This window comes from Botryllus schlosseri, chromosome 3 (genome assembly GCF_051294905.1).
Source record: "Botryllus schlosseri isolate E-star chromosome 3, Bs_hap1, whole genome shotgun sequence".
Classification (NCBI taxonomy): Eukaryota; Metazoa; Chordata; class Ascidiacea; order Stolidobranchia; family Styelidae; genus Botryllus; species Botryllus schlosseri.
In genome coordinates, this window is record NC_137238.1 from 15,709,723 (window position 1) to 15,721,419 (window position 11,697).

The following is an 11,697-nucleotide window of genomic DNA, read 5'->3' on the forward strand; positions in this document are numbered from 1 at the left end:
ATTTGGCACCACATATCAAGTGTCCGTTTTGAAATTCAAAATTTTCCATTTTTCACTCCACCCTAGCGTCTCGGGCCTACCATGCTTTGGCTCATATTTCCCGATGGCTCGGATAAAATGGTCGGTAGGTATATGCTGATTAGCGATTGTGATTAAGGAGTGACATCTCGAAACTGAATTACATCGAATGTGCGCAAACATATGCGACGCGTGCGTACGTACGTACATGCGTAATTGATTTCCGTTAATACTTGAACATAACCATCAAAAGCTGTGTGTCAAGGCTAAAAAGAGGTAAGGTTTGAACCACCTGAAATCGGCGTCATTATAGCCCGTATTCCATAAAAACTCGTACATTTTGAATTGCGCAAATCGTCGCAGAGGCTATGTAAGACGTAAGACGCATTGCTAAGCGCGCGTATTTAGTTGTTCGACGCATTGATAAGCGCACGATATCATTGGTTGGCCTACACAATCGCATCTGCAATAGGCCTAATACGAAAGATATATCAATAGATCATCGCTAGCCTAACTCCATCGCTAGACTAACTATCGCGTCTCGGGCCTAGCATGGTTCGGCTCCTATCTCTCGATGGCTTGGCGACCATGCCGTTGATTGTATGCTGATTAGCGATTGTGATTAAAGAGTGACATCGCGAAACTGAAAGACATCGAATGTCCGTAAACATGTGCGACGCGTGCGTAATATATCTCCGCTAATACTTAAACATAACCATCAGAATGAGTGTATCGACTTGAGTTATAAAATAGGACAGGTTTGAAGCACCTGAAGTCGGCGTCATTATGGCACATATTCCCAAAAATCTCGGACATTTTACTTGCGCAGATAGTCGACGAGGCTGCGTTGATGAGCGCGCGTATTTAATTGTTCGACGCTTTGATAAGCGTAGGTATTTAATTGTTAACGACAGATCAGGGAGTCGCTAATTAACAGTACTCCCGGACTCGTCGACAAGCTTATCAAACGCGTATAATCGCGAACACGAGGAGATTGTATAATGTATATTCGTCATTTATGCATGTACTTAACCCTAATGAATTGACGCTATATTAAGTAAATTCGCAAAACATCGAAACCCCGCCCTTCTATTTTAAAACCCCTTCCTTATTTTTCGGCTGGCTACGCGCCTGGGGGCGATTATCGGTCTTGACCTTGAAAAGGGGGTGATGGGTCAAAAAAGGTTGGGAACCACTGGCCTAGCATTTCATTGAGTTTGTTGATATGGTGAGAGTGTTCCTGACGTTCAATGCAAGTGTTCTTTGCGCAATTAGAAACCATACTACTACATTGACTTATGCCGTATTAAAAAATAAAAATAAGATAATACCGTAATGGTTTTCTTAATTTTACAAAATGACAAATACTTTGCTGCCATCCTATAATCGTGGGAGTTTGACAAATTTTAGGTATTTTGCACAGATATCAGTAAGGTTAAGAAACAACCATTGAATGATGTAAAGTGTGGCATGCCTGTCTTGATCATTTCCAGTGCATAGTCCAGTAGTTCCATTCCGTTCCTTGGTACCTGACGGGCAGCAGAGGGTACCTGATCTATGAATACGAAAGCATAATATAAAATTAAAGAGCAATCTTGGCTGGCTGCAATTCAAATCCAACCTAGCTTACGCTTATCGGCGCCAAACTTGGTGAAAGTTCTTGATCTACGGTGAGATCTCGGAGTCGCCGCGCCTGAAGGTTTTAAAGAAAAGATTGGAAATCATATTATCTCAACAAAAGTGGCCGATGCAAGCATTATATTTCTCTCAGGCGACTTCGCATCCCTCTCCAGATGCTACCAGACCACCTAACAATTCCAAGGAGTAGTCAGTCAAATTTGAACATTTCTTCATTTTTAATAAATAAATCTAAAAGTTTTGACTATAATAACTTTGCTTCCACCGGTTGCAATTGAGCCATAATTGGAGTGAAGCGTTTTTAGGTTACCCAACAATTATACCAATTAGGCAGTAAAATTTGAGAAAAAGTTATTGTTGAACAGCCGTCGTGGACACAGATTCAGTCTCTTATCACAACCTCTATCGAGTCCAGCTCAAAATAAAACATACCGGTATTCGGTATATAAAAGATAGCTCACCTTCCACAGATTTCATTGCCGGAGTTATGTAACTTTCAGGTTTAGCATTGCCGCGGGCAAGTTCGCTATCTCTACAGACGAAGGTTGGTCTACCAGTCATTTTGTCCTGGGGGGTCATGACCATCTCGGTCGGGATCAAAGACATTTTGCCATCGGCCGATTCTGGAGAAAGATACAGAATATAATAGAGCGCTACGTACTCGCAGAAAGGCTTGTAACTAGTAAACAAGGTTCATATTAATGGAGGCTGTGGAAAAAATTGCCTATTCGAACACAATGTTGCAATAAAATCTGATGTGGAGTTCAAAAACTTGATTTTAATTAATATTTCGATCAAATCATATGAAGTCCCAGCATTCACACAAATGCGGGCATGGAATCAGTGAAGCAATGCAACACTTAGTAGCCTACATACCGCAATGAAGAGATGTATGAATTTATAAATAATGGTGCTGCTGGTAACATGGAACACTGGTACACGGTAAACTTAAATATCTAACGCACGCATGACGAAAGCAATACTCACTCTTGTGATCTATCCATTTCTCGTCATGCGATTTCTTCGGAGAAGTGTAACGCATCGGGGACAAAGCCTCAATCACGGGAGCCTGAAAGATTTACGCAAACTCAATTTCGAGTAACATCAGTCGCACCCATATCAAGGCTCTCGAGTCGATTATCATGAATTTCAAACAACCGATTCTATGTTGATGAATGTACTGCATCTATACCATCGGAATGCATCATCAGTGTACTTGTGCTATTTCTTCAAGTGCTTATCACACTTCCACGATTAAAGAGTTTCTAGACAAACCCATTTAATATTTACACTGCGAAATTGTCACAACAACTTCCAGAAATAACCCTTGCACTATGCAAAGTGAAATAAATTTGAGAATTGCACATAAGCTGACCTTAGGGACATCAGGTGTTTTGAAATAGCCTCGGAGACGCACCTAACAATTTTAATCAATCAAGACCAAATCGCTACTTCTACTTGTAATCGTGTGGATCAGTGGTTCCCAACAATTTTGAGAAACAGTGGGGCGGAAATAATAAAGGAGGCGATTGAGGGACGAAAACGTAAAAAAGGGGCGTTGGGATGACCCGTCAGATATATTTAATTGCCCGACAACCGGATACCTGAACAAAATGCACTGAAAAACGGATTATTCTAGTACCACCGTGAACGTCGACTAAAAAATGTCAACTTACCACAGACTATCCTTAGAAACTGGGTTCGCCGCGACAATTGACCTTTTGTAATTTAATTTCACTCAACCAGCGACCAGAGCTGTATAAATTTACCGTTTATGTGTGCTCTTTCTCGGAACCTAAATATACCCCCCTGTGATAAATGTATGTCGAGCTTGATAAGGGGTCGATAAGAAACACTGGAGTAGATATAACGATATTTACCACTGCGGGCCACTAGTTGACACAACCCTCAACACCGTACTGTATCAGCACTAAAACAAACCTACAATCCATCGTTCAAACTTACATCAAGTCCGCTCGGCGAAGCAGGAGCGGTTATACTGCCGCATGAATCCCGATTCTTTTCAGAATTGACAACGTGCAAGGGCATCAACGCTTTGCGGATCGTGTCACATTTCGTTTCATCGAAATCAGACATCCGTGACACGCCTGGAATCGAATTTCACCCGGTTACAATCCACTTCTCCCGAGAAAAGCACGGGGATGGGATCATACCTCGACTCGGTGGTGATCCGAACGGTTTCTCCGTCAAGGACACTTTAGAGATGCTTGATAACGTAGAAGGGTCCACATTTTCGGAGTTACTTGATAATAGATCGGTTATTATTAAATGAAGACCACACCGGTACATTGATGGTGCAATATTTTGTCAGTTATCAACAGCAGAATGCTGTAGTGCCGTTAAAACGCCAAGATGATTCCATAAATATCAATACCTCGATAGTAAGTATTGATCAAGGTTTAGTTGCTCAAGCGATGTTAACTCGCAATGAAACACGAATAACTAATATCAACAAACAGCTGCAACAACCTGATTGGCTCTTTGCGGCAACACAGTAAAAAATTAGGCTCTCCGACTCTCGATTGGTTGGCTACCTCTGAGATAAGGGATCATACATTACCGAATTGAGAGCCTGAAGGGTAGCCTACCGACTATAATAGGTCTGAGTACTAATATATAAAAAGACTCACTCGGCACGGGTGCATGGCAGAGGTGCTACCACTTTTGCAGGCTTGGTCACTTTAATGGTTGCCTTCGCCGAAGACTTTTTTGTCCTTACTTTGGGCTTAATGAAAACACAGAAATGAATGTCGAACAGCAGCAGGCCTCGTCTAAAACATAGACAATATCCTACTAGGTACCTCAATTATATCTGATCACGACTAAGAGAGGAGAAAAAAGCAGACAGAAGTGAATAAAATAGGGTAGAATGAACATCTTTGCGCCGTAACTTGTGTGACTTCTGTATTCTGTATGCAGCCATAATAACCTGAAGATTGTCTGCCACTTTGGGTAGCATAACTAATTGGCAAATCGAATTAGAGAAAGTGGGTTAGCAATTAACAACTTGCATCCCCATGGGCAAAAAGCTACAAAGACCAAGAGCTCAGTGGCGTATCCAGGGGGGGGTTTTAGGGGGTCGGAACCCCCCCCTTTTCAAAATCCTAAAAATTCATGTCAAATATAGCCTCTAATATTTGCTAATTTATTAGTTCAACATATTCATTTTTACGTATGAGAAGGCGAATATGGCGTCTTAATGTTATTTAAGGGGACTAAAACCCTTACAAAATATTGGAATTATGCGCCGAATTAGTCGAAAGGATAAAATAGGTCTTTATATTTCGCTAATTGCGCACGAATTCTGCCCTTGTTCAGCTACATTTCAGCTGTGGCAGATGCTGACGTTCACAACTTTCTTCCCTCGATTTCTCTCTCGCCTTGCTAAAACGAGAGACGCATTTTAGGAAAATCTAATCTAATTGGCCGACGCGATACCGCCGATACGTAATTACAAAGACAAAGTTGTCGGCAATGAACATCGCCCGCGAATTCGCTACGCCTGCTCGCCTTGAAATCCTAATTAAGAATTGCACGGCGTGTTGATTGATCAGCGAGACGCAGACACGGCGGCACCGGTACGACAATGCTGTTCTCAAATCCACATTGTCTTCGCGATTATCGGCGAGAAATGCCCTACGATTGACATTCACATTTCAAAATACAAGCCTATAGCGATACACGTTCACGTTCCCGATTGTTAGGTGGCTGTCGTTGAAATACAGGCCTATGTTGCCGCTGAACGGGAGAATTGAGTAGGCCTATTAGTAAAATTAACGTAATGATATCGGCTGACAAGGTCCTCTGTCGCTCAAGTTATTATCCCAGTGTGTACTCTGTATTACTAGAGTGACTTGCGTGCCTGCAATTAAGGGCTAATTATCTTCGCGCGTACTATACGCTCAACCGTGCGGCTAGTAAAGCCATCGAAATGCACACATTCGTGTACACTGTACAGTACAGCTGTACACTCCACACCTCTCTGTGGCGATCGCGATCGCCCTCGTGTATGCTACCGCACTATTCCGCGCTTGTTCGTCCGCTGCGATACTACCGGTTGTGCGCATAATATAGTCAAAACCTAACAAAATCGTGCATCTCTGGTCGGAACTAGGCGCTTGGAGACCGGCGGCGTTAGTCGGCTCCTGACTAAATGTGAGCATTTACGAATTTCGTTCAATCATAACGTAAAAACACGAAATTTCAGGCATTGTCTGTATCGAATTCGTACATCTCCCACTCACCGCAAATCTCTTTTAATTATTGAACTATAATATATCGTAAATATTCGCCTTGGCGTGTAGACGAGTGATCGTAATTATGACGTCATAATAGATGATTTCACTCAAAACCCCCCCCTTTTTCGCGCTCTGGATACGCGCCTGCAAGAGCTCATTGTGTTATCTCATTTGCATTAAAATAAGTAGGCTAATGTACCTTGAAACAGCAAAAGAACCACATTTCTTGAATGCCAATCTATACAGCCCAGAATCTGTTATATTGTGATAAATTTTGACATGCAGTTCCCTTGTAAGAGTAACGTGTGCACTGTGTTTTAATATTTATTTCGAACATAGCACATTTATATGCTGATTGAACCTGGCGTGATAACAACGATTTATTCGGAAACTTGGGGAATGGCAAACGAGTTTGGGTGCAGCTATTGAAGACTGAATGAATCCAGGTTGGATACCTAACATAAATGGTACAATCTAGTATGACGAATGGTAAATTTTAAATATCGAGGTCATTATGAGAGTGCACAGCAATGGCTTCAAGAAACAGCAATAGGACTCGATTTGGGATTTTACGCGGGGGGAGGGGGGTAGAATCGATCTTGAAACTGGGCTGAAGGTTCTGCAATTCTACTCCCCTGTCTACAACAGTGATGGACAAATACCTTTTTTCGTGGTTCTTCGCACCGGCCTAGGACCAGAGCGTGAACTCGAAATCCAAGATCGTATTTCATCATGATCACTTCTCGAATGTTACCACTATCCACCGGAGACCAGGATATTTCCATGACATGATAACCGTCTCCAGTTACAGCGAACAATTCCTAAACGCAAAAACATTGAGCTGAGGCACCGTACTAACTGGAATGGAAAAAGCAAATATTCTTAATCCTACTTTAAACTTACTCAGATACCAGGCTGAATTGTCGTCAAATCATTAGTATGACCAAAAATAGAGCCAAGGTGCGAATGTGTACATCAGAAATGAGTGTGGTAGCCAAAACAACACTGTAAATTAGTCAATTGTGGTGTTCCGTTTTTAAAAGTAGCTACGACTTTGAGTTGAAACACTTGAACATATTTTTTCATGTAAAAGATCGAGGTAATCATGCATAGCACGATATCGAGAGTTCAATAGTATATTCATATTGAAATGAAACCAAATATTTTCTGCTGACACTCGGCATCGGCAATCCCTAGATACTGGTAGATAATAGGCCTAGGAACGAACATTGTACATCAACAATCGTATCACAAAATGTGATGTCACCAGCATGAAATTTCAAATAATTGGGCCAAGAGAGCGCTTAAGCTCAATGTACTATTTTTAGACAAGTAGCCTACATATGGCCAACTCCTTCTGTAGGTACAGACTAGGTTGGCGTATTTTGATACAAGTTGAATCAAAGGCCCCCACATGAAAGTGTGAATGGCCTCTCCGTCGGGAGTTATTAAGTGTCGTGATGACCGTTACGGTAGGCCTACAAATCTTGATGAAATCATTTGTCTTGTAACTAGAGAGCCTATGTGCAGTAGAACTGTTCAAAAACAGTTTTTTTTTCAAATTTCACTGGCTACATGATAAAATTATTATGATGTCTAAAACAACGCTACGCACGAAATTTGGCTCAATTCCAACCAATGGAAGCAAATATCAAATAAAATTTCAAATTTTTTTCTTGTGGACCCCATAAAATTGTTCGGCTGTCAGGAAAGACGATTCACACCAAATTCGTCTCCACTCCAACCAGCAGAAGCGAAGTTATTGCAGTAGAAAAATATGGATTTGAATAAAATAGTATTTACGGCCAACTCTTTAATTATTTATTGTATATAAAATCATGGAATTAGAAATTTTGCTGCCGTACTAACTTCGCTTCTAGTGGTTGGAATTGAGCTGAATTTGGTGTGCATCATCTCTACTGACAGCCTAACAATTTTATGGGGTAGACAGAAAAAAATTGAAATTTTAGTTTTTATGTGATAAATTCAAAATTTTCTACTGCAAAAATCGCACTTCTACTGGTTGTAATTGAGCCAAATTTCATCACGTCGCCAGTGAAATTTGAAAAATAAAAATGCTTTTGAACAGCCCTTATGTGCAGCCTGGGGTTAGTCTCCATTATTTATATTTGGCCAGCTTGTCAAAAAGGTTGAACTACTCTGATTTATACCAAACCAATATAATAATATGATTACCGTCCTATAGCTCTTACTTCAGTCACAGAAAAATTTTTCTTCCAAGGAAATTTGTCGACCGTAACATCGAGATCATAAGGATTGGGATTCTCGACAATGATCTGCAATGTCTTGGTCGATCCGGCTTTGACAACGCCAAAGTCTATACAAGGCTTTTCAGCAAAATGAGTTAGTTTCACCACAGTGCACGTATGCTTCGATTTCTGAAAAAGATTCCAAGTAGGCCAGTTAGCAAACACAAGTATATGACACAAATTATCATTTGACTGCTTACCTTAGCTTTCAAGCTCTCTGGAGTAAATGGCTTGAAGTCGGCCCACTGCTTTCTCACTTTGGGAGTACAGTTACTGCCTTCCGCCATATTGTTTAATTATTGACTGCAATAATTTTGAATTTTACAAAACATCACGATGAAACTGTAGAATGTGAAGATAGAGAGCATATTTCATAAGACATGCTTCGAATTAAATTCAATTCGAATTCACCGACAAGATAGCGTAATGGTTAAGCGTCCGGCTTCTTGATCGGTAGGTCGTGGGTTCGATTCCCGGCCGGGTCAGACCAAAGACCTGATTAGTAACACTGGTATCCATGGCTTCCCTGCTTGGCGCTCGCCGCTCATGCATTACTGGGATAGCATGGAGGGGTGGTGCATGACTTAGAAAGCCGTAAAGGCTATATCTGCACTTCCTTGTCCAGCGGCATATGCACATCATGCACTCATGGTATGCATATGCGCAGATCGTGTGTAGGCCTATGATGTGTATCATGAGTCGGTGTATATGCCGCAAAATAACATCAAGGACAAAAATAAACTACGTCCTTTCCTTTCCTTCAGTGTTAAGAAACTGTCATCATTAGAATTAAATATAGCGGACAATCCAGCGATTGAGTGCAGGAATAGATGATGGTTTCTCACCTTATATTGGTTACGAACCCGATCTAAGCATGACGTAACAAAAACAGATTCAAATTTATCTGGATTCCGGAATTTTTCTCCAATGTTGGATTTAATTTACACTACGAAATAATAGCAAAAATAAGTGGAAATACCTGGGCATTACAATACGAACCAGAGATTGATACCGACATGGTGGTGATTGGCCGGGTTGGAATCCCGGTACCTCTGAAGGTATGGAATCGGTGTCCAAGGCACGCAGGATCACGCCGACTTGGTCGCCAGTTGCACGCGGTCACGCCGCCACGGGTCGTTGATTTCATTAAAATAAAAAAAAATAAAAAATTCAAAAAAAGTCAATGTTCTCAGCCACCCCAAATGCTATATTCCAGTTAGTTTGTGGTATATAATGTTTTGACCTAAACCTCAGGCCAGGATCTGTTGATTACTGTCTGTAGGTAAAGTACTTGCACCTTACCAGTTGCTAACCATTAGCATCTGATCTCCTGTCACTGGCTTAACACAGTCATTTGAAGTCAGTAACCTTGCTTGTCACGCCGCAAAGTTGACTCTGTCACGCGAAAAAAGCTTCTATCACGCAGGATTTATTTCAAAAAAAGGACGGAGATTCCAATCAGGCTTCAGAGTAATATCTTTGGTGTGCCAAGACGGTTCACAGCGTCACACCTGTGTGTAATCAGTAGAATCTTTGGTGTGCACGAGACACCGATTCCATATTGGGTGATTGGTAATGATCATCAAGACGCGCGTTTCATCACAAATCCCAAATCGTATGCATGCGGTGTTTGTAAGACAGACACAGTAATAGAGCTGACTGTGTGTCTTATGGCTGAAACCCCCAGCGTTCTTAAGAAACACGGATCTGCACTATTTCACTATATCCCATACTATGTACTGCGATTGATATTTCTTTCAATTTCTTGACCTTTCAACTCTACTAAAATCTGACCGAGCATCTCAGTATATTTCGCTGAGAAGAAACAAAGCTACTCTAAAAATTTTGAAAACCTGCAAAGAACCAAGCCATGCGTAACGAGATCAACAGGATTCGAAAAATCGCAATGATCCGTAACGGATTGTCATTCGTCTGTATCCGCCAAGTTTTTCTTCGTCGGTTCGGTACCATAGCTCAGTGGTACCAGGCAGACTTGGATAACCAGAAAATTTTCAGCTTTGCCAAATTATAATTAGAGCTGCACAGTTTTTTACCAAATCATCGCTCTATCAAAATGCCGGACCTGAAGTGAGGAACAGTACCGGTTATCCGACAGTCGACGAGCATCATCATCATCATCATTGGTTTATTGGCAATTTTTATCAGTTCAATACACCACAAAAATGCGATACAATGAAAAAACAGGAAGTTGTCGAAGCGACTTGCAGTAGTCTATAGAATCAGACACCCACCTTGGCATAGGCCAGAGGTCTCAAACACGCGGCCCGCGGGCCGCATGCGGCCCGCGACGGCATTTGGGATTTCGAAGTATTCGACATTATTTAACTCCAATTTTTTTTTTTTAATTTGAGAACTTAAAACTCGCTCTAAAACTACTCCAGAAGCCTGAAACTACTCATCAAACTTCACTAATATATCACTTTCAAATGTTACCACGCAGTGGAAGAGCAACTATTACGTGACATTGTTTGTTATTTATGATCGTAAAACATGACCCGTTGATGATTCGTGACTGAAAATTGTGATTTGGACTAGGGCGCGACCTTCTATAGAATTACTCGTACTTTGTACTCGTCGCGCCAAACGTTACAATCAGAGAAGGACTTTTGTGACTTGGTACAACCACGCACGCAACAAAACCATGGTGTCCTACAGTGGCGGCTCGTGACAATATCGGGTGGTGGGGCAAGGGCTGCAAGCGACTTTTTATCAAGATGACGTCACAATGGTGTTTTCCAACGTAAACAAGTAACTTAATGATGGTACGGTAACATGAATTTCCCGGCAACAGTGATTTAACGTATGCGCCACGAGAGGTCCGCTGGTGAGCTGTGACTTGAAGTGTGGTAACTGCGTAAACGGCGTACGGAACAAAGATTCAACACGGTTCATGTTCGCATTAGACCTGACTAATTATCTGCAGAAATGGAAATGACTATAACTCGAGAGATAGCGTAAGCCTAATTGGAAAGGTCAACGAATTCGGACAGATACGCAATTGTTATCTCATAGATTGGGCCTGTCCTATTGAATCCAAAACATCATTGTAAAGGACTAAGAATAGCAGCCTCGGAAATTTGGTCTCGGTACAGCATAAGAGATTTTGGCCTTGAAACTGGAGACTGTAACACGACACATACGTTTTTATTACTGTCTTATAGGTCTGCTGCGAAATCGCCTTTGAAAAATATATTACCGAATAAATACGTGGATGAAAGCCCTAAACTTGGTACACTGTTACATGACATTATCGAGAAGTGGCCTCATGGCCCTTTTCGGTATGGTACACTGTCAAAATTAATGCGAACAGACCAACACCGAATTTTGCGTAAAATTTACTGAGGAATAGGCTGATCAAGTGACGGGGGGGTTGTACGCAAATGGCTTGAAGGCCACAATTTCACGGTGAAATTGACATTGGAGAATATACGATCAAAGTAAATATTTGAATGCAAACTGAGAATGATATCATCATCTCACTTAACGTTACC

At 41.4% G+C, this 11,697-nt stretch overlaps 1 protein-coding gene across 3 annotated transcripts in view; it reads right to left on the reverse strand.

Annotated features, from left to right (window-relative positions):
* LOC145435871 (uncharacterized) overlaps window positions 1-9,769 on the reverse strand; it is a 52,179-nt gene extending 42,410 nt beyond the window's left edge. Inside the window, exons 1-10 of one of the 3 annotated variants that reach the window (XM_080313134.1) lie at window positions 8,386-9,769; window positions 8,129-8,314; window positions 6,578-6,736; window positions 4,308-4,402; window positions 3,831-3,919; window positions 3,622-3,764; window positions 2,644-2,725; window positions 2,118-2,279; window positions 1,649-1,711; window positions 1,493-1,573 (exon numbers count right to left, since the gene is read on the reverse strand). In XM_080313134.1, coding sequence (XP_080169260.1) covers window positions 1,493-1,573; window positions 1,649-1,711; window positions 2,118-2,279; window positions 2,644-2,725; window positions 3,622-3,764; window positions 3,831-3,919; window positions 4,308-4,402; window positions 6,578-6,736; window positions 8,129-8,314; window positions 8,386-8,472 — 1,147 coding nt within the window. In that variant the 5' untranslated portion in view covers window positions 8,473-9,769. Of the gene's footprint in view, window positions 1-1,492; window positions 1,574-1,639; window positions 1,712-2,117; window positions 2,280-2,643; window positions 2,726-3,621; window positions 3,765-3,830; window positions 3,920-4,307; window positions 4,403-6,577; window positions 6,737-8,128; window positions 8,315-8,385 lie in introns of all 3 variants that reach the window. The other 2 variants (XM_080313135.1, XM_080313133.1) reach the window with 2 other exon arrangements.
* Between the last annotated feature and the right edge of the window lie 1,928 nt (window positions 9,770-11,697).